Source organism: Cricetulus griseus, chromosome 9, assembly GCF_003668045.3.
Source record: "Cricetulus griseus strain 17A/GY chromosome 9, alternate assembly CriGri-PICRH-1.0, whole genome shotgun sequence".
Lineage (NCBI taxonomy): Eukaryota > Metazoa > Chordata > Mammalia > Rodentia > Cricetidae > Cricetulus > Cricetulus griseus.
This window is the reverse complement of record NC_048602.1, coordinates 14,834,820-14,858,256: the sequence shown is the minus strand read 5'-3', so window position 1 is coordinate 14,858,256 and position 23,437 is coordinate 14,834,820. Positions and strand designations below refer to the sequence as shown.

The following is a 23,437-nucleotide window of genomic DNA, read 5'->3' as shown; positions in this document are numbered from 1 at the left end:
CAGAAAAAAGCAATGGAATCTTGAAATTCCCAGGTAAATGGATGGAAGTAAAAGAAACCATCCTGAATGAGGTAACCCAGTCACAAAAGACAAACATCATATGTACTCACTCATATATAAATTTTTGACATAGAGAAAAGGATATGCCACTCTGCAAACCTCATCACCAAAGGAACTAGGAAACAAGAAGTATTCTAAGAGATGAATCATGGACCCTGGAGAAGGAATACCGGTGGGCACTCCTGAGGTAGTTTGAAGGATGAGGGTAGGCGAGAAGGATCTGGAAGAATGATGGGGGGAGGGGGGAGGCAGGGAGAGGAGGAAAGGTTGGGGCAGAAAGGTTGATTCGGGTTGGGGGGGGCAGATAGAGGAGAGCAGGTTGAGTGATGCCATAATAGAGGGAAGCCTTATAAGTTCTTGGAGCGATCTGGCACTAGGGAGATTTCCAGAGATCTACATGAGGACCCCAACTAACAATCTAGGCAATGGTGGAGAGCCCACCCTAAATGCCCTTCCTGGCTCAAAAGGATAAACAAGCCATCCAGCAAGAACAGACAAAATGTTCTCATGTGTCTCTAGGAGTTCAAAGAAGAAGAGCCATACATTATTATTATTTTCAGAGGACACATCAGAGGAAGACAATAGGCAAAACATGTAATCTCAGCTACTTGGAAAACTAATTCTAGGACAGTGAAAGCTACAGAGTGACTCTGAGGTTCAACCATGGAAACATGATCAGAATTTTTCTGAAATGTTAGACTTAATGATTTCAGTAAAAACCACGAGTTGCTCACTTCACTCTCAGTCCTTGGGTGAAAGTGTAAAAATACTGTCTGCACCCACCTTATCACCATCTCAGATCCACTCTGATAATGAAACTCTACTCCAAGGACATGGCCTTAAATTTATATCCACCTGGGACTAACACTGATCCTCTAATTTTTATCAACAATCTTCCAGCAAACCACCCCCACACTTTAGTTTCACCCAGTATGCAACCCCACCCTATGGGTCCCTGCCCCAGATCATGATGTCTTTTTATATAGAGATAATGTATTCAGTGATGATTCCCATTGAGGCTGGAAAATTAACAGAGGCTTGATCCATCCTCTTGTGTCTCCTTGTGACATGGAAATCATGGATTGAACATATTTGTCTTTCAATGGTCATTGATCTCCTCAAGAAATTTGCCTCTAAGATTGTTGGACAGTGTTTCTCTTCTGTCATTCACAGATCCTTTAACCCATAATTCATTCAATCATTCTCTACCTTTTTTAAAATTGAGACAGGATCGCACTTTATAGCACTGTGTGGTTCTCACTGTAGAAACAAGGCATGATCACAACACAATGGATATCCCATAACATGTCTCCTGTGTGTTGGGATAGAAAGTATGGTACATATATGCACCATAGTTACCCCTTCTTGATGATGAAAAGCCTTCTCTGCCTTAGATAATCCTGGGTGACATTCTATTTTCCTACTATAATTAGCATGTTGGGAGATGGTCACTTAGAGGGCACAATTATTTCCTCAATCTATTAACATACAAAAGGCCATCCTTGTTCTTCCTAGGCAATTAAGTTGTCTGGCCCTGGAGACCCTCCTGCTCCACTTAGTGATTAATAGGAAGAAAGTCCTGACTGCCACACCCAGGTACAGTAGGTGTGGTCTAATCTCATTCTCAAATCATTAGCATCATTGATTGAATCTCCAGCCAGGCAGTATAAAAGGAAGTGAATTTGCAGAGAACCTCAATTGGAGCAGAGCAGAGCAGAGCAGAGACTTACAGACTCATCCATTCTTATTGCTTCCTGGAATTACCTTGAAATTCATCCTAGAAAGAGGTAAGTTTGGAGAATAGTAACATTCCCATTCTTGGTGGCTTCAGTAGTGTGTTTTTTTGTCATTGTTGGTGAGTTGTGGGAAAAGCTGCCCAAAATTACTATGAGATCCCAAAGATATAGTGTGGTCATTGGGTAACCATTCTTTTTTGTTTTTTCTTTTGTTACGTTATTTTGCACTTGTTGGGTTTTGGATGTCAGAAACAGGGTTTTTCTGTGGAAGAGCTCTGGCTGTCCTGGAACTAGCTCTGTAAAAGAGTCGACACTTCTGTTTAGAGATAAACATACCTCTGCCTTCTAAGAGCTCAGATGAAAATCCTGACACACAGCTCCACATTCTGACAAAGGATATAACTTTTAAAATCCTGAATGATAGGAATGTGCTGTCTTCCTATATGAACATGTCTTTGCTATCTTAAGAATCTAAGCTTGGTGGTTATTCCATTTTACTTTTTTTTTTGATATTTTGAGATCCATTTTCTATGTATTCCTTTAGATCCTATCCCGGAACTTGCTCTGTAGGTCAGTCTGTCTTGTATCACCCATAGCTCAACCTGGCTCTGCCTCTGGAGTTCTGGGATTCAAGATATGTACCACCTATTCATGGACATTAGACATTCTCTTTTAATGATTTTCTTAGGAAAGTGTTGCACTGTGGCCCTTTGGAATAGGAGACAAGTGGAAAACTTAAAATTTGAGGTGTAGTCCGGGCGTTTTTTGCTCATGCCTTTAATTCCAGCGCTCGGGAGGCAGAGTCAGGCAGATCTCTCTGAGTTTGAAGCAGCATGATCTCCAGACTGAGTGCCAGGATAGGCTCCAAAGCTACACAGAAAAACCCTGTCTCAAAAAAACAAAATAAAATGAAGTCCAGAAACAAAAATTTCACAATTTACAAGGGTTGTACATATACCCTTGACATACTTCACACCATGGGGTTTCTTACTTCAGGCCTTCCATTCCTCTATCCTGGATTTTTCACCCTGATGCATCATGTATTGTTGCGCTGACATTAGCATATTTCTTGTGTCTAGAGTAAATTATGTAGGACTATGATGAAGTATTTTGTGTATGGAAATGATGGAACTTTGGTTGTTTGACTGTATTAGGTCTCCATAATATCATAAGGACACCAATCAGCAATTCGAGGTGCAGAGGAAAGGCAGGAAAGGGAAGGCCTGAAGAGCAGTAGGATCAGCTGGCCAGATAAGCAACCAACGACGAGTGAGCTTTGCAGCATACTGTTTGAGCATCTCACCTAACTGCCCAGCTTGTTAGCCCCAGTGGTCCCTGTTAGCTGAGGTTAGCAGCACAAGTGGTGGCCACCCTTTGAGGAGGCCTGGCGTCTGTCTCCTTCAATTCTCAGGATTCCAAGATGGCTACACAGTCAGCGCCGAAAGTTGTGCTAAAACGCAACACCAAGGTGTCTCTAAATGAGCGCTTTACTAATATTCTGAAGAACAAACAGCCGATGCCAGTGAATATGCGGGCTCTGATGCAGCAGCAGCAGCAGCAGCTAGCCAGTGCTAGAAACAGAAGACTGACGCTGCAGATGGAGAACAGGCCCTCTGTCCAGGCCTTATTAAAACTTAAGCAAAGCTCAAAGCAGCGCCTGGGTAAGAGTAACATCCAGGCACGTTTAGGCCGACCCATAGGTACCCTGGCCAAGGGAGCTATTGGAGGAAGTGACCTACCCATAATCCAAAGAGGCTTGCCCCGAGGAGGACTACATGGGGCACATGCCACCAGGACCCCGCTTAGGGGCAGGAAGTTGCTCCAAGGTCAAAACCTGCTGCAAGGTGGAAGAGCCTTAGCTACAGGAATGGACTTAAGAAGAGGTGGTGTTCGAGGTCGTGGAGGTCCTGGGAGAGTGGGCCTAGGGCGTGGAGCCATGGGTCATGGCAGAATCTGTGGTAGAGTTCCGGCTATGATATGTCCAGGAAGAGAGGGCTTTGGAGGCAGAGGCCAAGGTCGTGGCCGAAGGAGAGGTGCCCTCACTCGCAATGTACTGACCAAGGAACAGCTGGACAACCAATTGGATGCCTACATGTCGAAAACTAAAGCACACCTGGATGCTGAGTTGGATGCCTACATGGCACAGACAGATCCTGAAACTAATGATTGAAGCTTGCCTGCCCACCTGTTGGACTTTTGTAAAAGTCACGACATCTATTAAAAGAAAAAAATAATCTTGAGAAAACATGAGAAGAAACCTGATTGATTCCTGGAGGACTTACAACAATAGGCTGTGGACTTACCTGCCACAAGTTGGCACATTTAACCTGTTCCCTCTACTTTTTGATACTGTGTTAAAGGAAACCCTATTTTCCTTTGATATGGTTGAGTTTGTTTCCTTGTTTATCCAGTCACCCCGACTTCTGTTTGAAGAGGACTGCATTGGCCTTGTGAGTGAACATTTTTCTAGCCCCTGCCTCACCTGCCATATACTCTGACATATTAATATTTCCTTTGCTCATATTTATGATCCCAATAAAGGTCCCCAGAAGGAGCCTGTGTTGTCCTTAATGTGTGGTCACTGGGATAGAGTTCTGCATCTTCTTTAAGACTTCCTATTAATAACTAAAACTTAAGGGTTGTCTGCTCTGTGGATGGTGAAGGTAGTAAATTGGAAATACTGGTGATGGGGAATGTACTGTGTAGGTTTATCTCATTGATTGTTAAATAAAATACTGTTTGGCCAATGAGACAGGAAGTTAGACAGGACTAGGAGTCAAAGAGGATTCTGGGAAATGTAGTAGAGAAGTGCTGATCCAGACAGGAAGTGATATAGCAAGCAGACTCGTATTTAAGTGAAGGAGAAACAGGAAGGGCCACACTTTTCCCCTCCACTTCTGCTCCAGTGGCACAATGTGATCCACCAGCAAGGAGGTGTGTCCAATAATGTGTCCGATAAGATAAGTCATATAAAATATATAGACTTATGATAATTAAGACAGAGCTAAGAGATGTGTTTCCTAGTCCTTGGCCAAGCAGCATTGTACCTAATACAAGTTTCTGTGTATTCATTTGGGGCTGACTCAGGTGAGCCACTGGCATAAAACTCACACGTGGCTGGGGGGCTCAGGTGGCTTTTGGCCAGAAGGTTTATTGTAACACAATGGTGTCAGTATTGGGATGACACATTCCTGAAGGTTTCCAGAGAAAGAGGGAAACCTGCTGCCAAAGCATACCCAGTCGGGCGTCTTAGAGGCATTGTAGCAGCTTCCATATGTTTGCTCCAACTTGATGATCTTGGGTGTTGGACTCGGCACTCCCAAGATGACAAAGACAGATCCAGATGAATAAAAATCTCTAAAGGTTTACACTACATTTAAAAATATATGTAGGCTTGTGAGAGAAGGAATCAGAGGCAGACAGATTTCCACAGAGAAACCCTGTCTAGGAAAAAAAAAACAAAAAACAGAAACCAAAAACAAAAGGGAGTAGAAATAAGGTAATAAAAAGCCACATAAAGATGGAAAATAGAGAAAGAATCTGGATACTATATGCCATATTGTTGTCTTTATATTGTTTGAGTGCCAAGAATATATTTACTGATCATAAAATACCTTTGACTATAAGTATTGCTAAATTAATCCAACTTATAAATTTTAAAAATGCTCTCACTTCATAATTTAAGTTTAGGGACAGGCTACGTAGAAATAAAGGTTTTGCTTGTATTTCCACAGAAAATGAAAAGCTATACATTCCTTCCAGAATAATATGGTTCAATCAAGCAGGACTCCCTAATGCTGAGACTACAGCTACAAACTTACAGACAGCAAAAACATTATGCACAATGAGATCCACCGGCAAGAAGTGAAGCCAATAAGGCATCCAATAAAATAAGTCTTATAAAGTATATAGATTTAAGATAATTAAGATTGAGCTAACAGATGAGAATCCTAGTCTTTGGCCAACCAGCATTGTACCTAATACAAGTTTCTGTGTATTCATTTGGTCCTAACTCGGGTCGGTAGCTGTCATAAAGCTCACACATGGATTTCGTGAGTCTCAGGTGACTTTTGGCAGAAAGATTTATCATAACATGCTGGTAGTACTACTGGGCCAGGAATGGCTTATTCATGGTAGTGACTTTGAGTTGGTCAAAGTTGGTGCTGCCTACATTGTTATTACATAAATGGTTGCTGACATGCTGAGTTAGATATGTACAATTCAAACCCCAAAATAAGACTTTGTTAAGCTTTCCCTTTGTTTTTGTGTCATTTCCAAGAAGCTTGTGTTCTTCTAGTACAGTAAAAGCCATTTGGTGTGGCCCATGTGGCAGAATAAACAAGGGTGGGAGACTTTTTACAAACTAACTGCTGGGAAGGGATCATATGCTGTTCGTGCTGAAATGCAGTTACCTGTGTGTGTCTGAACCAATCTTTGTCTAGACCACATTACTGGCTTTATTTGACCCTCCTGAAGGTTTAAGTTCAACCATATTTTGTCAGCTGTTCAGTTTCATTGGAATCTTGTCATTATAGCAAATGGCTTTTGTCATTTGTCATTGGTCATCATATCAAATTGTTCCCATAAATTCAAAAAAAAAACAGTGAGTGACACCCTTAAACCAATGGTACAGGAGACTGCTTCCTGTATATAGCACCAGCAGCAGAGACATTGAGATCTCAAATTAATGAATTGGATATCCTGAAACTTTAAAGTTTCTGTAAGGCAAAGGACACAGTAAGACACAATAACAGCCAATAGAATTAAAAAAAAAAAACTTCATCAACCATACTTCTGAGAGAGGGGCGATATCCAAAATATACAAGGAACTCAAGAGGCTAGCCAACAAAACACCATACAATGAAATTAAAAAGTAGGGTGTAGAAATTTGGAATTCTCAACAGAGGAATATAACATGGCTGAAAGGCACTTAAGAATGTGCAGAAAAGCATTTGCCATCAGCGAAATATGAATCAAAACAACTGTGAGATACCATCTTACACTAGCCAGAATGGCTAAAATCAAAAGCAACAGTGATAGTCCATGCTGGAGAGGATGTGGAGAAAAAGGAACACTCCTTATTGCTGGTGGGAATGCCAACATGTAAGACCACTTTGGAAAGTAGTGTAGTGATTTCTCAGGAAAATTGGAATCAGTCTACTTCAAGATTCAGCAATTGCTTTCTTGGGAATATACCCAAAGCATTCACATTCATACAAAAAGACATATGTTCAAATATGTTTATAGCAGCATTGTTTGTAAAAGCAACAAACTGGAAGCAACCTTGATGCCTCTCAGCTGAAGAATGAAAAGAGAAAATGTGGTAACTTCACACAATGCAGAAAAAAGCAATGGAATCTTGAAATTCCCAAGTAATTGGATGGAAGTAAAAGAAACCGTCCTGAATGAGGTAACCCAGTCACACAAGACGAACATCATATGTACTCACTCATATATGAATTTTCGTCATAGAGAAAATGATATGTCACTCTGCAAACCTCATCACCAAAGGAACTAGGAAACAAGAAGTATTCTAAGAGATGAATCATGGACCCTGGAGAAGGAATAGGGGTGTGCACTCCTGAGCTAGTTTGAAGGATGAGGGTAGGCGAGAAGGATCTGGGAGAATGAGAGGGGGGAAGAGGCAGGGAGAGGAGGACAGGTTAGGGCAGAAACGTTGAGTCAGGGTGGGGGGCAGATAGAGGAGAGCAGGATGAGTGATGCCATAATAGAGGGAAGCCTTATAGGTCCTAGGAGCGATCTGGCCCTAGGGAGATTTCCAGAGATCTACATGAGGACACCCACTAACAATCTAGGCAATGGTGGAGAGGCTACCCTATAGTAAGAAATTACCAATACGGAGTCAGGTAGAAATATAAGGGTATTTAATAGGGAAAAGCCTTACTTACAGAGCGAACCAGCCAGCCGGTGGTAGTCTGTCCAGCAAGAAGCAAAGAGAAACCGAAACCGAAAACGCAGTCCCCCTACTCACTCTGACCACGCCCTCACAAGCCCTCAGGTACTCTTGTAGCCAGCCCCAAGAAGGCGTGGCTACAGCTTCCCCTACAATTCCCCTTTTAGTCTAAAAGAGGATTAAAACTTAACATTATAAAGGTAAAATATAAGAAGATAACTATCTATTTTAACTCAACCCTAAAGTCATAAACAATAGGAAGCTATTCCTAACTAGGTATATACACTATCCTAAGTGACAACAATGGGGAAACGGAGCGTAGCATTTTCCAAGTTACTTTCTGTTGAAATGGGACGATGATAGTCATGTGGGGTCCTGTAGAAAGAAAATGTTAGTATCCAGTCCATGTTAGATGGGATTTACTTGATTGAAGATCTCGCTTGAAATCCTCAACTTGATTGAAGTCAGTACCCGAACCTCTGGCCAGAGTGTCAGTTGAAATGGAGCAAGCTGGATCCAGTGCAGTCGAGGAGATGTGGCCCATTTTCTTTCCAGGATGTCCAGGGATTGCAGTCAGGCAGGTCTTCATTGGCTGTGTGGGACTCAAACATAAATAGTTAGCAGAGAAATGTTTGCTTGTGTATGTACACATGCTAGGGAATGCAACCATGAGAGCATAACAATTATGAAAGGGTGTACACCTTGAGAGAAAGATGCAAGAAAAGACAAAGACAGTCCCCAAATCCTCTTTTACTCTGTATTACATCAATTGGCTTCTTGATACAATACAGAAACACTAAAGCTTAGTTAAATAATGTGCTTGGATTTTAGAGGAGGAAAGCCAAATCCACCTCTAAGTCCAGCATTGGTTTAATTGAATAGGGACTAGGAAATAAAGAGTTTTTTGAGAGACAGCTGTAAAGTTTACGGTATGGCATATTCCTTCTATTTGATGGTTATAGCTACCTTGTCTTCTTAAGTATCTAGGTCCTTATCACCTTTCAGGGCCATTTTTAAATGCTTTAAGTTATGTCCTTCTATACCAATAATTGTCTGTAATTGAGAAATTTCCCCTAATAATTTCTGAAGAGAATTAAGAGTTTGATACCGATCTCTCCTAATTTGTACCTTTTGAGGTGTGATTCTCTGTAAGTCAATCTTGTAACCTAAATAGTTAATAGAATTTCCTCTTTGTATCTTTTTTGGTGTAATCTGTAATCCCCAACGAGGCAGAACTTCCTTCACCATTTCAAACATACGTTCCAAAGTTTCCTTATTAGAATCTGATAAAAGAATATCATCCATGTAATGATAAACAAGAGATTGTGGAAATTTCTTACGAATTACTCCCAAAGGTTGTTGTACAAAGTGTTGACACAAAGTAGGGCTATTTAGCATTCCTTGTGGCAAAACCCTCTATTGATATCTCCTAATTGTCTGTGAATTATTAAGAGTTGGTACAGTAAATGTAAATTTTTCTCTATCATTTTCCTGTAACGGTATTGTGAAAAAACAGTCTTTTAGATCAATGACTATGATAGGCCATCCTTTAGGTATTAAGGAAGGTAATGGCATTCCAGGTTGCAGAGAGCCCATTGGTTGAATTACCTTATTTATAGCTCTCAGGTCTGTCAGCATTCTCCACTTACCTGACTTCTTTTTGATGACAAAGACAGGAGAATTCCAAGGACTGGTAGATTCCTCTATGTGTCTAGCATCTAGCTGTTCCTGTACTAACTTTTCTAAAGCCTCTAGCTTCTCAGAGGTCATAGGCCATTGTCCTAACCAAACTGGTTTATCTGTAAGCCACTTCAATGGCAGGGCCTTTGGCTCCTCTGAAGGTCCATCATTTGTACCTAGTTTCTGTACAGCATGGATGGTTGGTAACCGTTTTCCATAGCGTCTTACCAGATCTTTTTCATAATTTGTATCTGACATTGGAGGAATATTAATCTGAGTATTCCATTGCTGTAAGAGATCACGACCCCAGAGATTTATAGCTATATCTGCCACGTATGGTTTCAGTATCCCTTTCTGTCCTTCCGGTCCAATGTAGACCACTGAGTTAACACTCTGTCGAACTCTAGATAGAGTTCCAATTCCTAAAAATTGTACATTTGCCTCTCTAAGAGGACATTTCTGAGGCCAAGACTTTTGAGTAATAATAGTTACATCCGCCCCAGTGTCCACTAAGTCAGAAATAACTTTATTATTAATTTTAACTTTTAACTGAGGCCTTTTATCATTAATAGAAGCTTGCCAAAATATGCGTTTCTCATTTTGTCCATTCACACTTGCTTCTTCATCACTATTCAAACTACCATCTAGAGCAATATCTTTTTTCACAATATGCAAAGAACTGTCTATTGTTCCTGTGAGAGATTGTCTTGATTGTCTTCCACTGCTATTGGAAATGACCTGACCTTTCTCGATGTGGGTGCCTTCTTGAGGTCCCCCTCGGGGTTTCCCGACCTTAAGGGGTTTCCTTGTATGTCCCTGGTCGATCTACATTTATTGGTCCAGTGTCTGCCCTTACTACACCTTCTACACAATCCAGAAGGCAGTGGCCTTCCATATGAGGCATTGTTAGAATTTATTTGTCTACAATTTCTCTTAGTATGTCCCATTTTACCACAGTTGAAACATCTAGGATCCTGGCGCCTTCGTGGTCTCAAGGGGAAGGCTCTTCCTCCCCAAGGTTTTGGTTCATAGTAGTAGTAACCTCTAGCCTCTTGGTACCTATGTTGACCTCTGTAAGGTGCTTCTCCTTGCCAAGCCCTTACATCCTCACCTCTAGAACTTTTAATTTCCTGTTGCCGTTTTAAACCTTTGGAGATGGCTTCTCCTACCCAAGCTCCAGTATCTTGTACATTATAGTCAATGTTGGCTGCATACAAAACCCATTCTTTTAACAGAGCAGATCTGATCTTTAAAGGCAAAAGGATTCTTTTGCATATAGGGTTTGCATTTTCATAAGCTATTGTATATATAATTGATTGTCTTGTTTTTGGATCTGTTACCTGTAATTCTACTGCCCTAGTTAACCTTTGTAAGAAGTCCTGGAACTGTTTTGTAGGTCCCCTCAGGTACTCCTGTAGCCAGCCCCTAAGAAGGCGTGGCTACAGCTTCCCCTACACTACCCTAAATGCCCTTCCTGGATCAAAGGATAAACAAGCCATCCAGCAAGAACAGACAAAATGTGCTCATGTGTCTCTAGGTGTTCAACGAAGAAGAGCCATACATTATTATTATTTTCAGAGGACACATCAGAGGAAGACAATAGGCAAAACATGTAACCTCAGCTACTTGGAAAACTGTAATTCTAGGACAGTGAAAGCTATAGAGTGACTCTGAGGTTCAACCATGGAAACATGATCAGAACATTTCTGAAATGTTAGACTGAATGATTTTAGTAAGAACCACGAGTTGCTCACTTCACTCTCAGTGCTTGGGTGAAAGTGAAAAAGTACTGTCTCCACCCACCTTATCACCATCTCAGATCCACTCTGATAATGAAACTCTACTCCAAGGACATGACCTTAAATTTATATCCACCTGGGACTCACACTGATCCTCTAATTTTTATCCACAATCTTCAAGCAGACCACCCCCACACTTTAGTTTCACCCAGTCTGCAACCCCACCCTATGGGTCCCTGCCCCAGAATATGATGGCTTTTTATATAGAGATAATGTATTCAGTGATGATTCCCATTGAGGCTGGAAAATTAACAGAGGCTTGATCCATCCCCTTGTGTCTCCTTATGACATTGAAATCACGGACATAACATATTTGTCTTTCAATGGTCAGTGATCTCCTCTAGAAATGTGCCTCTAAGATTGCTGGACAGTGTTTCTCTTCTGTCATTCACAGATCCTTTAACCCCATAATTCATTCAATCATTCTCTTCCTTTTTAAAAATTGAGACAGGATCTCTCTTTATATCACTGTGTGGATTTCACTGTAGAAACAAAGCATGATTACAACACAATGAATATCCCCTAACCAGTCTCCTGTGTGTTGGGATAAAAAGTATGGTCCATATATGCACCATAATTACCCCTTCTTGATGATGAAAAGCCTTCTCTGCCTTAGATAATCCTGGGTGACATTCTATTTTCCTGATACCAACACTTGGTGCACTCTGCCTGGACTAATTCCTTTCTCCCTGTGGTTCCCAAGCTAATGGGAACCCCCAGGCATTCCTCCAACAATGGAATGCTTGGTAGTAAAGGAGAATAGACAAGATAAGCCCTACAGACCCTAGATTCAAAGATCAAACTCCCCACCAATTACTGCAGACTTTTAAAACTATCATGGGCTCCAGGCTGCCACTTTTTAGGAGATAGTGCCTAATCACATAGTAGCTTGGCACACTCCATGGGGACTCACTAGCACTCTTCCTCAGTCTGCTCCAATCCCTGAACTTGTGTGTTCCATGGTGCTCACATTGAAGGGATAAACTTGCAAACAGCTCCTGAGGTTATACATTAGCCAATTCCTATAACAAAGGCATAAAGTAGACCTCAACCTCCAAACACACCCTGCACCTCCAGAATGCTGCTCAATGCTCATCCTCCCCTATGTCCCTCTAGACAACAAGTAGGTTTCATAGGCTCTCATTGATGATCAGGGATTTCTTTTTTTCAGAAGTACATTCTTTTTATTTCTTTAGATGTGCACATACAGACACATATAAGAAATTTTACATTTCCTAAAATGACTCTCCATTTCTTCTACTTGTATTAAACTAAAGTTCATAAAGAAATATGGTAGGACTGTTTCAAAAAATCTTATCTTCACAGCCTCAGCAATGCAGGGTGAGAGGTAGCACTCCCCTCTCCATGAGACCTTTATATTTATGCTCCTTGTCCACCAATGATCAGCTTCACAGCCTCCTGGTGAACTCGAATCATTAGCTCAATATCATCTTCTCCAAGAAATGTCTTTCGTTCTTCACTGCTTTCCCTGTATCTGTGGTAAAGGATGTAGGCAATTGCTGCACTTGATGAGACTCCAAGTACCAGGGCTATTTTTTGAATACTGGACAGGCTTGTTCATGAAGTGGCCATTGCCTGCTGTATTTTCTCGTATGGAATCCTGGAACTTTGCCTTTCACCTTACTGCACCTTACTCTCACTGCTGCCTGGTAGCTGCCAGGGTGAAGCAGCCAAGCAGGCAGCTATTTAGCAGCCTTTTGTCCCTCGCCCAAGGCACACCTGCACCAACCAAACCTGTCTCGAAGTCTGAAAATCGCTCCCACGCTGCAGCCAATCCTTGCACTGCCAGCCGTGAGTGATAGATCAGGGGTTTCTAAGGCCAGCCTTGAATATACAGCAGGACAGTACCATAGCCTGTCTGACCTACAGATGAGCCTGTCTCAAAAGGAAAAAAATAATAATAATAAAAATACAGACATAGACATACACAAATGGAGTCCATTGAACACAACTACACCTGACCTCATGATGGTACCTATACTAGGATATGTTTGTTATGCCAAGGTTGATCATTCTGGGAATAAACCATAAAAAATGCATGGTTCATCAAATTAGACTTAAGTAAAATATTCACTTTGTTCTTTTATCTGTGTATTGCCTCAGGCAAGGAGACAGCAGTGCAAGAAACAGTTTTGTCACACAACAAGATCTCACAGATGGCCGGGCATTGGGAGCACACATCTTTAATCCCAGCCCTCAGGAGGCAGAGGCAAGTGGATCTCTGTGAGTTCGAGGCCAGCCTGGTCTCCAGAGTGAGTGCCAGGATAGGCTCCAAAGTTAAAAGAGAAACCCTGTCTCAAAAATCAAAATAAAATATAAAAAAAAGATCTCACAGATGGGTGGGGGCTATTTCATATACAATGATTTTTTCAAGTTTAATGTAACAACAAGCAACCCTAACTGGGTGTGGTAACACACACCTTTACTCCCACCTGTAGGGAGGCAGAGGCAGGGGTATCTGTGTGTTGGAGGGCTGCCAAATAAACATTGAGACTTAAAGAACAGCCAGGACTACACCGAGAAGCCCTAAGTTATGAAACACAGAATAAAATGAATTAAAAATTTAAACTGGCTCTGTGGCTCTGTGTGGTGGTCCATGACTTCAATCTCATCATTCAGTAGGCAGAGCCATGAACAACCTGATCTACATAGAGAGCTCCAGGACAGCCAGGCATGTATAAGATGGCCTTTCCTTGAAAGCAAAGAAACAAATAAAAAAAAGAAGAGAAAACACTTCAACATCTACAGCCATCTGATTAATGCATATTAAAATTACTTTGATATTGCTGAAAAAAACTATAATCAATAATAGCTCATACTGGTGAACATGTGGGGGCAAATGATTCTTTATTCATTGTTGTTTGGAATAATAAAAAGGTACAGCTATCTTCAGCCCACAGCCTCTTCTCCCTCCCCAACATCACCTACCCCCACTCGAATCTGCATAGAAGCCTTACTGGCCAACTTACCCTGGTGATCAGCAGGAACTCCAGACTTCACCAGATCAATGCTGTTGTTTGAAACTCCAGTCCAAAGACCTGACATACGTCCAGGCGCATCCCAGGTCCTCCACCTTGTTCCCATCATTCCACCAGACCCTCCCACTTAATGGCTCCACCCAGTCTATAGCTACTCCCTATACAGTCTTGGTATATTTGAGGAAGACTTTCATCATCGAGCAGAAATAATCACTGTTGCCTTTGTTGCAACCTAAACCACAAACACTTCTTTTGCCCCACCAACTTACTTCTGCAATCTTGGTGCTTGAACCCAGTTAAAATGTGGCCTTCACTACTTGGAGAGCATCTCTGTAAAAAAGTTTCAAGACAGGCTGCCAAAGTCCTGCGATTCCTTCTGATTGCTTCTATCCCTCCCTTTTTCCTTTTTTGAGACAGGGGTTGTCCCTGTAGCCCTGACTGTTCTGGAACAAACTCTGCACACCAGACTATCGTCAAAATCACAGTTTTGCATGTGCTTTCCTCTGCCTCTGGAATGGGGCAATTAAAAGTGTGGGCCAAATTACCACGCTCCCTTTTTTCACTGGGTTTCTCCTTATAGCCCTGACTGTCCTGGATCTCACTGTATAGACCATGTTGGCCTGAACCTCAAAGAGATCTGCTTGCCTCAGCGCCTTTATGCAGGGATGAAAGAATTGCCCAGCTAACAGTTTGGCCACAGCTTATTGATGGAGAAGGGTTGATGAAGTCTTACAAATGTCTGACTGTGATTCTTTTTTTTTTCCGTGATGATACCACCACCCAGCTCCACTTCATGTGCAATCTAGAGTCTTCCTCTGCTCCCCAGGTCAATGGATGTGCCAAGGAATCATTTCATACCATAGAAATTATTTTAAGTTTCCCTCCACTTAGATGAACAGACATTTGTGACATTCCTCATGAACTTGCTAGGAATCGAATTACAAGCTTCAATGTCAACAAGCCCACTGTTCTTTTGTTCTGTGCATACAATTTTTTGCCAGTACTTGTGTGAACAAAATGGGCATGCTTAAGACCACAGGAGATGAGAAGATGGATTCAGATACCCATGGACTAGGGTTCCAAATAAATTGTTGTAAGCCAGCTACTGGGAGCTATGAACTGAAGTACCCTTCCATGTTAAAGAATTTGTCTGACTCATTGAGACTTCTCTCCTAACCCAGAGAATGCAATCTTACAGGCTGGAATCTACAAAACTGCATTTTATCATTATTATTTTTGTTTTTTGTGTCAGGGTTTCTCTGTTTAGCTTTGGAGCCTCTCCTGGCATTCACTCTACAGACTAGATTGTCCAAGAAGTCATATAGATGGACTTCCTGCTGACTTCCATGTTTTAAGATTAATGGTGTGTGTTACCCCCACACATCCTACTCACTTGTTTCTTTAATTTTTGGTGTTTTGAAATGCAAAGTAGTAAGATACACTTTAAGTTTTACTCTAAAACCATTTTATTTAATGAAAATGATAATGGATGAGAAGTTAGTTCTGTCAACTTTACAGTATCACAGGCCTTAAGCACACATCTGGAATCTCCTCATTCAGGATGCATGAAACCTATTACCACCACCTGTGGTACAGCCTGGGCTATATAGGAAAACACTACATAGTTACTTCATTTACCTCAAAAAATTGACCCAATTTAGTTGCAAAAAGAAAACAATGAGCCAGTTAGCAATCACACACACCTTTACTCCCAGTACTCAGGAGGCAGAGGCAGGAAGACCTCAGTCAGTTCAAGGGCAACCTGGATTACATAGTGTGCTCAACAACAGAGAAACCCTGTCTCCAAATACAAAAACAAAAATTATGAGAAAGAAAATGAAAGCAAAGAGAAAAGAAAACTCCACATTGATTTTTTTCCATTTTTAATTCTTCTCTCATAGGAATCCTCATTGCAGCTATATCTCCCTTGGCTCCTCCTTGTCCCTTGTCCCCACCTCACCTCTATTTCTGATCATCTGCTCCTCTATTTACCTGCAGAAAATAACTGGTCTCCGAGTAACAACAACCAAACTTGGCATTACACAATTCAGTGAGACTGGCCACAAGCAGTCTTATCAAGGAAGTGTGAGGCATCATACCATGAAGAAAGGGGTTCCCAAAAGCAAGCAAATGAGTCAGGGACAGCTTCAATTCCACAGTTAGAAGTCCCACAACATACCAAGTTACACAACCCTAAAATATATTCAGAGGACTTATTCAGTTCCTCTAAAATTTTTCATGTGCATTGTTGTTTTGTCTGTATTTGTGTCTGGATGAACATGCCAGATCCCTGGAACTAAAGTATTACTTAGCAGTGAGCAATGTGACTGCTTGGAATTGAATTCAGGTCCATTAGAAGTGGATTCAGTGCTCTTAACTTCTAAGCCATCTCTCTATACACAGACATTTTCAATTTTATACAGTGTCACTGATGGTCAGTTCAGTCTCTGTGATCCCCTATGAGACCTGGTTATTTCATTCTGGGATCCATGTTCTCATGGTGTCTTAGACCCCTCTGGCTGCTACAATCATTTCCCACACTTCACCAGGATTTCTAGGTGGAATTTCTTTCACATTGTTGTCAAACTCTGTTACGTATTAGAATCCCAACAGTCAGGTGACAAAAGCAAGAAGTTCATGGAAAATTCATCCCAGTCCTTGGCAACATTGATTTAGTTCCAGTGTCAAAATAAAGGAATTCATGTCAGTGTTGTGTTGGTATGTGCCTGCAGCCTCTACATTCTGGGACGAGGAGGGAGGAGTTCTAGGAGCCTCAATACAGCTCCTCTGTGTAAACGAGAAAATAAAACTTCATGTATAACACACTTCCGTTGGCAGGTGCACAAACTCTTGCTCTGTTCCTGGGGTGCTTCTTCAGGCTTAAGGTGTGAAGGGAGCAGGCACCCAAGGAATGCAATACTCAAACAACCTCATTTCAAGTACTGTGGGATCCCCTCTTGCCCCATGATCACTTGAACCAGGCATCAAAGCATGCTTGCTGCAAGAAATCCACTTTAAATCACTAAATTGTGGATGTCTGAACATTGCCAGCTTCATTTGGGGACAAAGCATGTAGAGCCAGATGGGAAGTTTGGAGACACTTTTTGTGTCTGGGACAGGCCTGTTACCATCCCTAAAGACTGTCTTGCTTCTCTCTTTGGATTAGATGCTCTGGAGGCTGTGAGGGGCTGTCACAGGGGCCATGTGGTAAGATTAAACCAAAGCAAGACCCTGTCCCTATCATGTTCACCATTTCCTCTTTCCTCTTGGCTACCTCACCACCCTAAATCACCAATTTCCTACCTAACAAGTCCACTTTTGGTATCAACCAAATCAACCTAAAGAAGACAGGGAGATGGGGAGGGCAGTCAATGACCATCTGCTTGCCCTGCAGTCTATGGACGATACAGACTAAGAATAGCAAGGGGGATGGAAATGAAACAACAACCAGGGGGCCTCTCGAAGAACGAGAGGGTGGCCCTGTTTTTTCTCCCATTAACGGAATCTTGGCTCCCATATTTTGTTTTTAAAGAAATACAGGTTTTCTTAAAAGGTTCTATTTTTTAGTTATTATTTCTCTCCTCGATAAAACAGAGGCAATATCTTAAACAACAGCACCACTGGTGGGAAACTCCAGCTAAGGCACTGTTTCACCACAGGAGGAGAGGGAGGGGTGCCCACAGGACATCTGCTTAGTGGGACACTGCTGTTGGGTCCTCAAGGGTCCAAGCTCTGCTAGATCAAAATACTTCAAGGTCAGAGATCAGAACCCAGCAAGGTCCTGGACCTGGGCCCCTCTGGGTTATCCACTCCTCCCCTGGGTGCAGCGCCCACCTTCCCCACAAGGCCTGTTCTCCACAGAGCTCCTAAAGAGTTACTGCGTCATCTTGTAAAAGATTATGAAACATAACTTTCTCATTTTTCTTTTCATTAAAAAAATAAAATATTCAAGACTATCAGCTTCTCTTTTGCTCTTCTTTTTCAGATAAAATATCAGCAAGCCGCAAAGAAAAAAATAAAAAGAAAAAAACAAAAATTAAAAACTGGTGTTTAGGGAACAAAAGGAAATCATTGCTGAGGTATAATGTCACACCTTGAGGTAGTTCACTTCACACAGCACTGCCTGACTCCTCCCACACATCATGGTTGCTTAGCCACTGTTGTCCTTGCAATGTCAGGAAGAGGGGAACTCTGTGCATGGGCTTTCCCACATGAAGAGAGAGGCGGTCCTTTCTTTCCAGCACACTTGATAGTATTGTCCAGGGTAGCTAAAGTACATCACCTGGCTAAATGAATTACAATCATTCAGTACACTATTAGGAGGGGAGGCCTAGGCTCACTGAACTGATAAGGGCTATATAAGGGCTAAACTTCCAGCAGGATCTTATTGAACCTGTCAAATTAATAAATTAAGTGTGTTCACCCCTTTGTGCATAATGCTGCTGGTATTCTGAAGTTTCCAGGCATGCCTTTTATAATGGCAATTCATGGAGGCATAGGTAATCAGTTAAATACTCCTCTACAGTAAAAACAGAAACAATGTTCTCCAATTTACGACATTTGCCGGATGATGAAACTCGAAGCTTTATCAGGAGCCCAGGGTTGGGTTGTTAGGTCCCACCACAAGGAAACAGTGCCATGGCAGGGAATACAACACGATGCCTGCCTCAGCCATTATAAGAGCACATGGGTTCGAGTGAGAACACCTTTGGGCCACTCAACTCCTCCATGGAACTGAGACATTATCAGAGGGAGATTACACCCCCTTTCCCAGAGCTCATATATCCAATCATTAAAATAGAATTTAAAAAAATATAAAATCAGCCTGAGAATGATAGGAATCAGTAACACTGGTCAGCCCTCACCCTGTTTAGCATGAGGTACCACCCACGTGTACCAGGGTACAAAAGAACCCACAGAGTTAGATGGGCGTAATGGTATTAGGGAGACTTGGTGGGGAAGTCCCAGCTGACCAAGAGAAATTTCTGTTGTGCCAATTTTTCTAGATGGTGATCTGAAATAGCTCACCCATGAGGGCAAGCTGATTTTTTCCTTTTTGTGATGCCAAGGATGGAACCCAGGGCCTTGAACATGTCAGGCAAGGAATATTTCCTCCCAGATCTTCAATGCCTAGGGCAAGTTTTTATTTGTTTGAGGTCTGGCTGGTCTCAATAGGAGTTTCAGTACAGACTGGGATAAACAAACAGTGAAACAAAATCTTAAAACACAGAACGGCAACAACAACAAAAATACAAAAACAGATAGAAAACCTAAAAGGATTCCAGACAGCTGTGGGAGCCAACACTAAGTAGTTTGAAATGATAGAATTGGAGTGCAAAATTATTGTCATCCACCTGATTAAACTGTGAACAGACTAGGCTACAAGATACACTTTTGAAAAAAAAAAGCAAAAAAAACTGTCCTTCTATGACATCATCAAGATTTACATAAAGATGCAAAACTGGGGCTGGAGTAGGATTCCATCAGCAATTCAAGCAAAGGGGAAAGGGGCTTTTCCATCCCTAGTTAGCATATTAGTTTATTGTTTTACCTCTAGTTTTCTCAATCTATTAACACACAAGGACATGGCTTAAATTTATATCTACCTGGGACTCACACTGATCCTCTAATTTTTATCCACAATCTTCAAGCAGACCACACGCACACTTCATTTTCACCCAGTCTGCAACCCCAACTATGGGTCCCTGCCCCAGATCATGATGTCTTTTTATATAGAGATAATGTATACAGTGATGATTCCCATTGAGGCTGGAAAATTAACAGAGGCTTGATCCATACTCTTGTGTCTCCTTATGACATGAAAATCATGGATTGAACATATTTGTCTTTCAATGATCAGTGATCTCCTCAAGAAATTTGCCTCTAAGATTGCTGGACAGTGTTTCTCTTCTGTCTTTCACAGATCCTTTAACCCATAATTCATTCAATCATTATCTTCCTTTTTTAAAATTGAGACAGGATCTCTCTTTATAGCACTGTGTGGATCTCACTGTAGAAACAAAGCATGATTACAACACAATGGATATCCCATAACATGTCTCCTGTGTGTTGGGATAGAAAGTATGGTACATATATGCACCATAGTTACCCCTTCTTGATGATGAAAAGCCTTCTCTCCCTTAGATAATCCTGGGTGACATTCTATTTTCCTACTATAATTAGCATGTTGGGAGATGTTCACTTAGAGGGCACAATTATATCCTCAATCTATTAACATACAAAAGGTCATCCTTGTTCTTCCTAGGCAATTAAGTTGTCTGGCCCTGGAGACCCTCCTGCTCCACTTAGTGATTAATAGGAAGAAAGTCCTGACTGCCACACCCAGGTACAGTAGGTGTGGTCTAATCTCATTCTCAAATCATTAGCATCATTGATTGACTCTCAAGCCAGGCAGTATAAAAGGAAGTGAATTTGCAGAGAACCTCAATTGGAGCAGAGCAGAGAAGAGACTTAGAGACTCATCCCTTCCTATTGCTTCCTGGAATTACGTTGAAATTCATCCTAGAAAGAGGTAAGTTTGGAGAAGAGTAACATTCCCATTCTTGGTGGCTTCAGTAGTGTGTTTTTTTGTCATTGTTTGTGAGTTGTGGGAAAAGCTGCCCAAAATTACTATGAGATCCCAAAGATATAGTGTGGTCATTGGGTGACCATTCTTTTTTGTTTTTTCTTTTTTTATGTTATTTTTCACTTGTTTGGTTTTGGATGTTGGAAACAGGGTTTTTCTGTGGAAGAGCTCTGGCTGTCCTGGAACTAGGTCTGTAGAAGAATAGACCATTCTGTCTAGAGATAAACATACCTCTGCCTTCTGAGAGCTCAGATGAAAGTCCTGACACACAGCTCCACATTCTGATAAATGATATAACCTTTAAAATCCTGAATGATAGGAATGTGCTGTCTTCCTATATGAACATGTCTTTGCTATCCTAAGAATCTAAGCTTGGTGGTTATTCCATTTTACTTGTTTTTTTTTTTCATATTTTGAGATCCATTTTCTATGTATTCCTTTAGATCGTATCCCGGAACTTGCTCTGTAGGTCAGTCTGGCTTGTATCTCACATAGCTCAACCTGGCTCTGCCTGCAGAGTTCTGGGATTCAAGATATGTACCACCTATTCCTGGACATTAGACATTCTCTTTTAATGATTTTCTTAGGAAAGTGTTGCACTGTGGCCCTTTGGAATGGGAGACAAGTGGAAATCTTAAATTTTGAGGTGTATGCCAGGCGTTGGTGGCTCATGCCTTTAATTCCAGCGCTTGGGAAGCAGAGTCAGGCAGATCTCTCTGAGTTTGAAGGCAGCCTGATCTCCAGACTGAGTGCCAGGATAGGCTCCAAAGCTACACAGAGAAACACTTTCTCGAAAAAACATAATAAAATGAAGTCCAGAAACAAAAATTTCACAATTTACAAGGGGTGTAGATATACCCTTGACATACTTCACACTATGGGGTTTCTTATTTCAGGCCTTCCATTCCTCTATCCTGGATTTTTCACCCTGATGCATCATGTATTGTTGTGCTGACATTAGCATATTTCTTGTGTCTAGAGTAAATTATGTAGGACTATGATGAAATATTTTGCGTATGGAAATGATGGAACTTTGGTTGTTTGACTGTATTAGGTATCCATAATATCATAAGGACACCAATCAGGAATCCACGGCGCAGAGGAAAGGCAGGAAAGGGAAGTCCTGAGGAGCAGGAGGATCAGCTGGCCCGATAAGCAACCAACGACTAGTGAGCTTTGCAGCATGCTAACTAAGTAACCTAACTGCCCAGCTTGTTAGCTCCAGCTGCCCCTGTTAGCTGTGGTTAGCAGCAGAAGTGGTGGCCACCCTTTGAGGAGGCCTGGCGTCTGTCTCCTTCAATTCTCAGGATTTCAAGATGGCTACACAGTCAGCGCCGAAAGTTGTGCTAAAACGGACCACCAAGGTGTCTCTAAATGAGTGCTTTACTAATATTCTGAAGAACAAACAGCCGATGCCAGTGAATATGCGGGCTTCCATGCAGCAGCAGCAGCAGCTAGCCAGTGCTAGAAACAGAAGACTGACCCTGCAGATGGAGAACAGGCCTTCTGTCCAGGCAATATTAAACCTTAAGCAAAGCTCAAAGCAGCGCCTGGGTAAGAGTAACACCCAGGCACATTTAGGCCGACCCATAGGTACCCGGGCCAGGGGAGCTATTGGAGGAAGTGACCTACCCATCATCCAAAGAGGCTTGCCCCGAGGAGGACTACATGGGGCACGTGCCACCAGGACCCCGCTTGGTGGCAGGAAGATGTTCCAAGATCAAAACCTGCTCCAAGGTGGAAGAGCATTAGCTACAGGAATGGACTTAAGAAGAGGTGGTGTTCGAGGTCGTGGAGGTCCTGGGAGAGGGGGCCTAGGGCGTGGGGTCATGGGTCATGGCAGAATCTGTTGTAGAGTTCTGGCTATGATATATCCTGGAAGAGAGGGCTTTGGAGGCAGAGGCCAAGGTCGTGGCCGAAGGAGAGGTGCCCTCGCTCGCCCGGTACTGACCAAGGAACAGCTGGACAACCAATTGGATGCCTACATGTCGAAAACTAAAGGACACCTGGATGCTGAGTTGGATGCCTACATGGCACAGACAGATCCTGAAACTAATGATTGAAGCTTGCCTGCCCACCTGTTAGACTTTTGTAAAAGTCACCAAATCTATTAAAAGAAAAAAATAATCTTGAGAAAACATGAGAAGAAACCTGATTGATGCTGGGAGGACTTAGAACAATAGGCTGTGGACTTACCTGCCATCAGTTGGCACATTTAATCTGTTCCCTCTACTTTTTGATACTGTGTTAAAGGAAACCCTATTTTCCTTTGATTTGGTTGAGTTTGTTTCCGTGTTTATAAAGTCACCCCGACTTCTGTTTGAACAGGACTGCATTGGCCTTGTGAGTGAACATTTTTCTAGCCCCTGCCTCACCTGCCATATACTCTGACATATTAATATTTCCTTTGCTCATATTTAGGATCCTAATAAAGGTCCCCAGAAGGAGCCTGTGTTGTCCATAATGTGTGGTCACTGGGATAGAGTTCTGCATCTTCTTTAAGACTTCCTATTAAACTAAAACTTAAGGGTTGTGTGCTCTGTGGATGGTGAAGGTAGTAAATCGGAAATGCTGGTGATGGGGAATGTACTGTGTAGGTTTATCTCATTGATTGTTAAATAAAATACTGTTTGGCCAATGAGACAGGAAGTTAGAAAGGGCTC

At 42.0% G+C, this 23,437-nt stretch overlaps 2 protein-coding genes across 4 annotated transcripts; both read left to right on the top strand.

Annotated features, from left to right (window-relative positions):
- Positions 1-1,732: 1,732 nt before the first annotated feature.
- Positions 1,733-23,222, top strand: LOC100770987 (chromatin target of PRMT1 protein). Of its 2 annotated transcripts, XM_035449551.1 has the most exons (3): positions 1,733-1,847; positions 21,829-21,943; positions 22,082-23,222. In XM_035449551.1, the coding sequence occupies exon 3, from the start codon at positions 22,091-22,093 to the stop codon at positions 22,835-22,837; it is 747 nt and encodes a 248-aa protein (XP_035305442.1). In that variant the 5' UTR covers positions 1,733-1,847; positions 21,829-21,943; positions 22,082-22,090; the 3' UTR covers positions 22,838-23,222. The 2 variants fall into 2 exon arrangements, with proteins under 2 accessions (XP_035305442.1, XP_035305441.1); XM_035449550.1 differs by having other exon boundaries at positions 21,829-23,222.
- On the top strand, positions 3,217-3,966 carry LOC113838832 (chromatin target of PRMT1 protein-like). Of its 2 annotated transcripts, XM_027434349.2 has the most exons (3): positions 3,217-3,622; positions 3,701-3,729; positions 3,790-3,966. In XM_027434349.2, exons 1-3 carry the CDS (start codon positions 3,217-3,219, stop codon positions 3,964-3,966), a joined length of 612 nt encoding a protein of 203 aa, XP_027290150.1. The 2 variants fall into 2 exon arrangements, with proteins under 2 accessions (XP_027290150.1, XP_027290149.1); XM_027434348.2 differs by having other exon boundaries at positions 3,217-3,966.
- Positions 23,223-23,437: the final 215 nt, after the last annotated feature.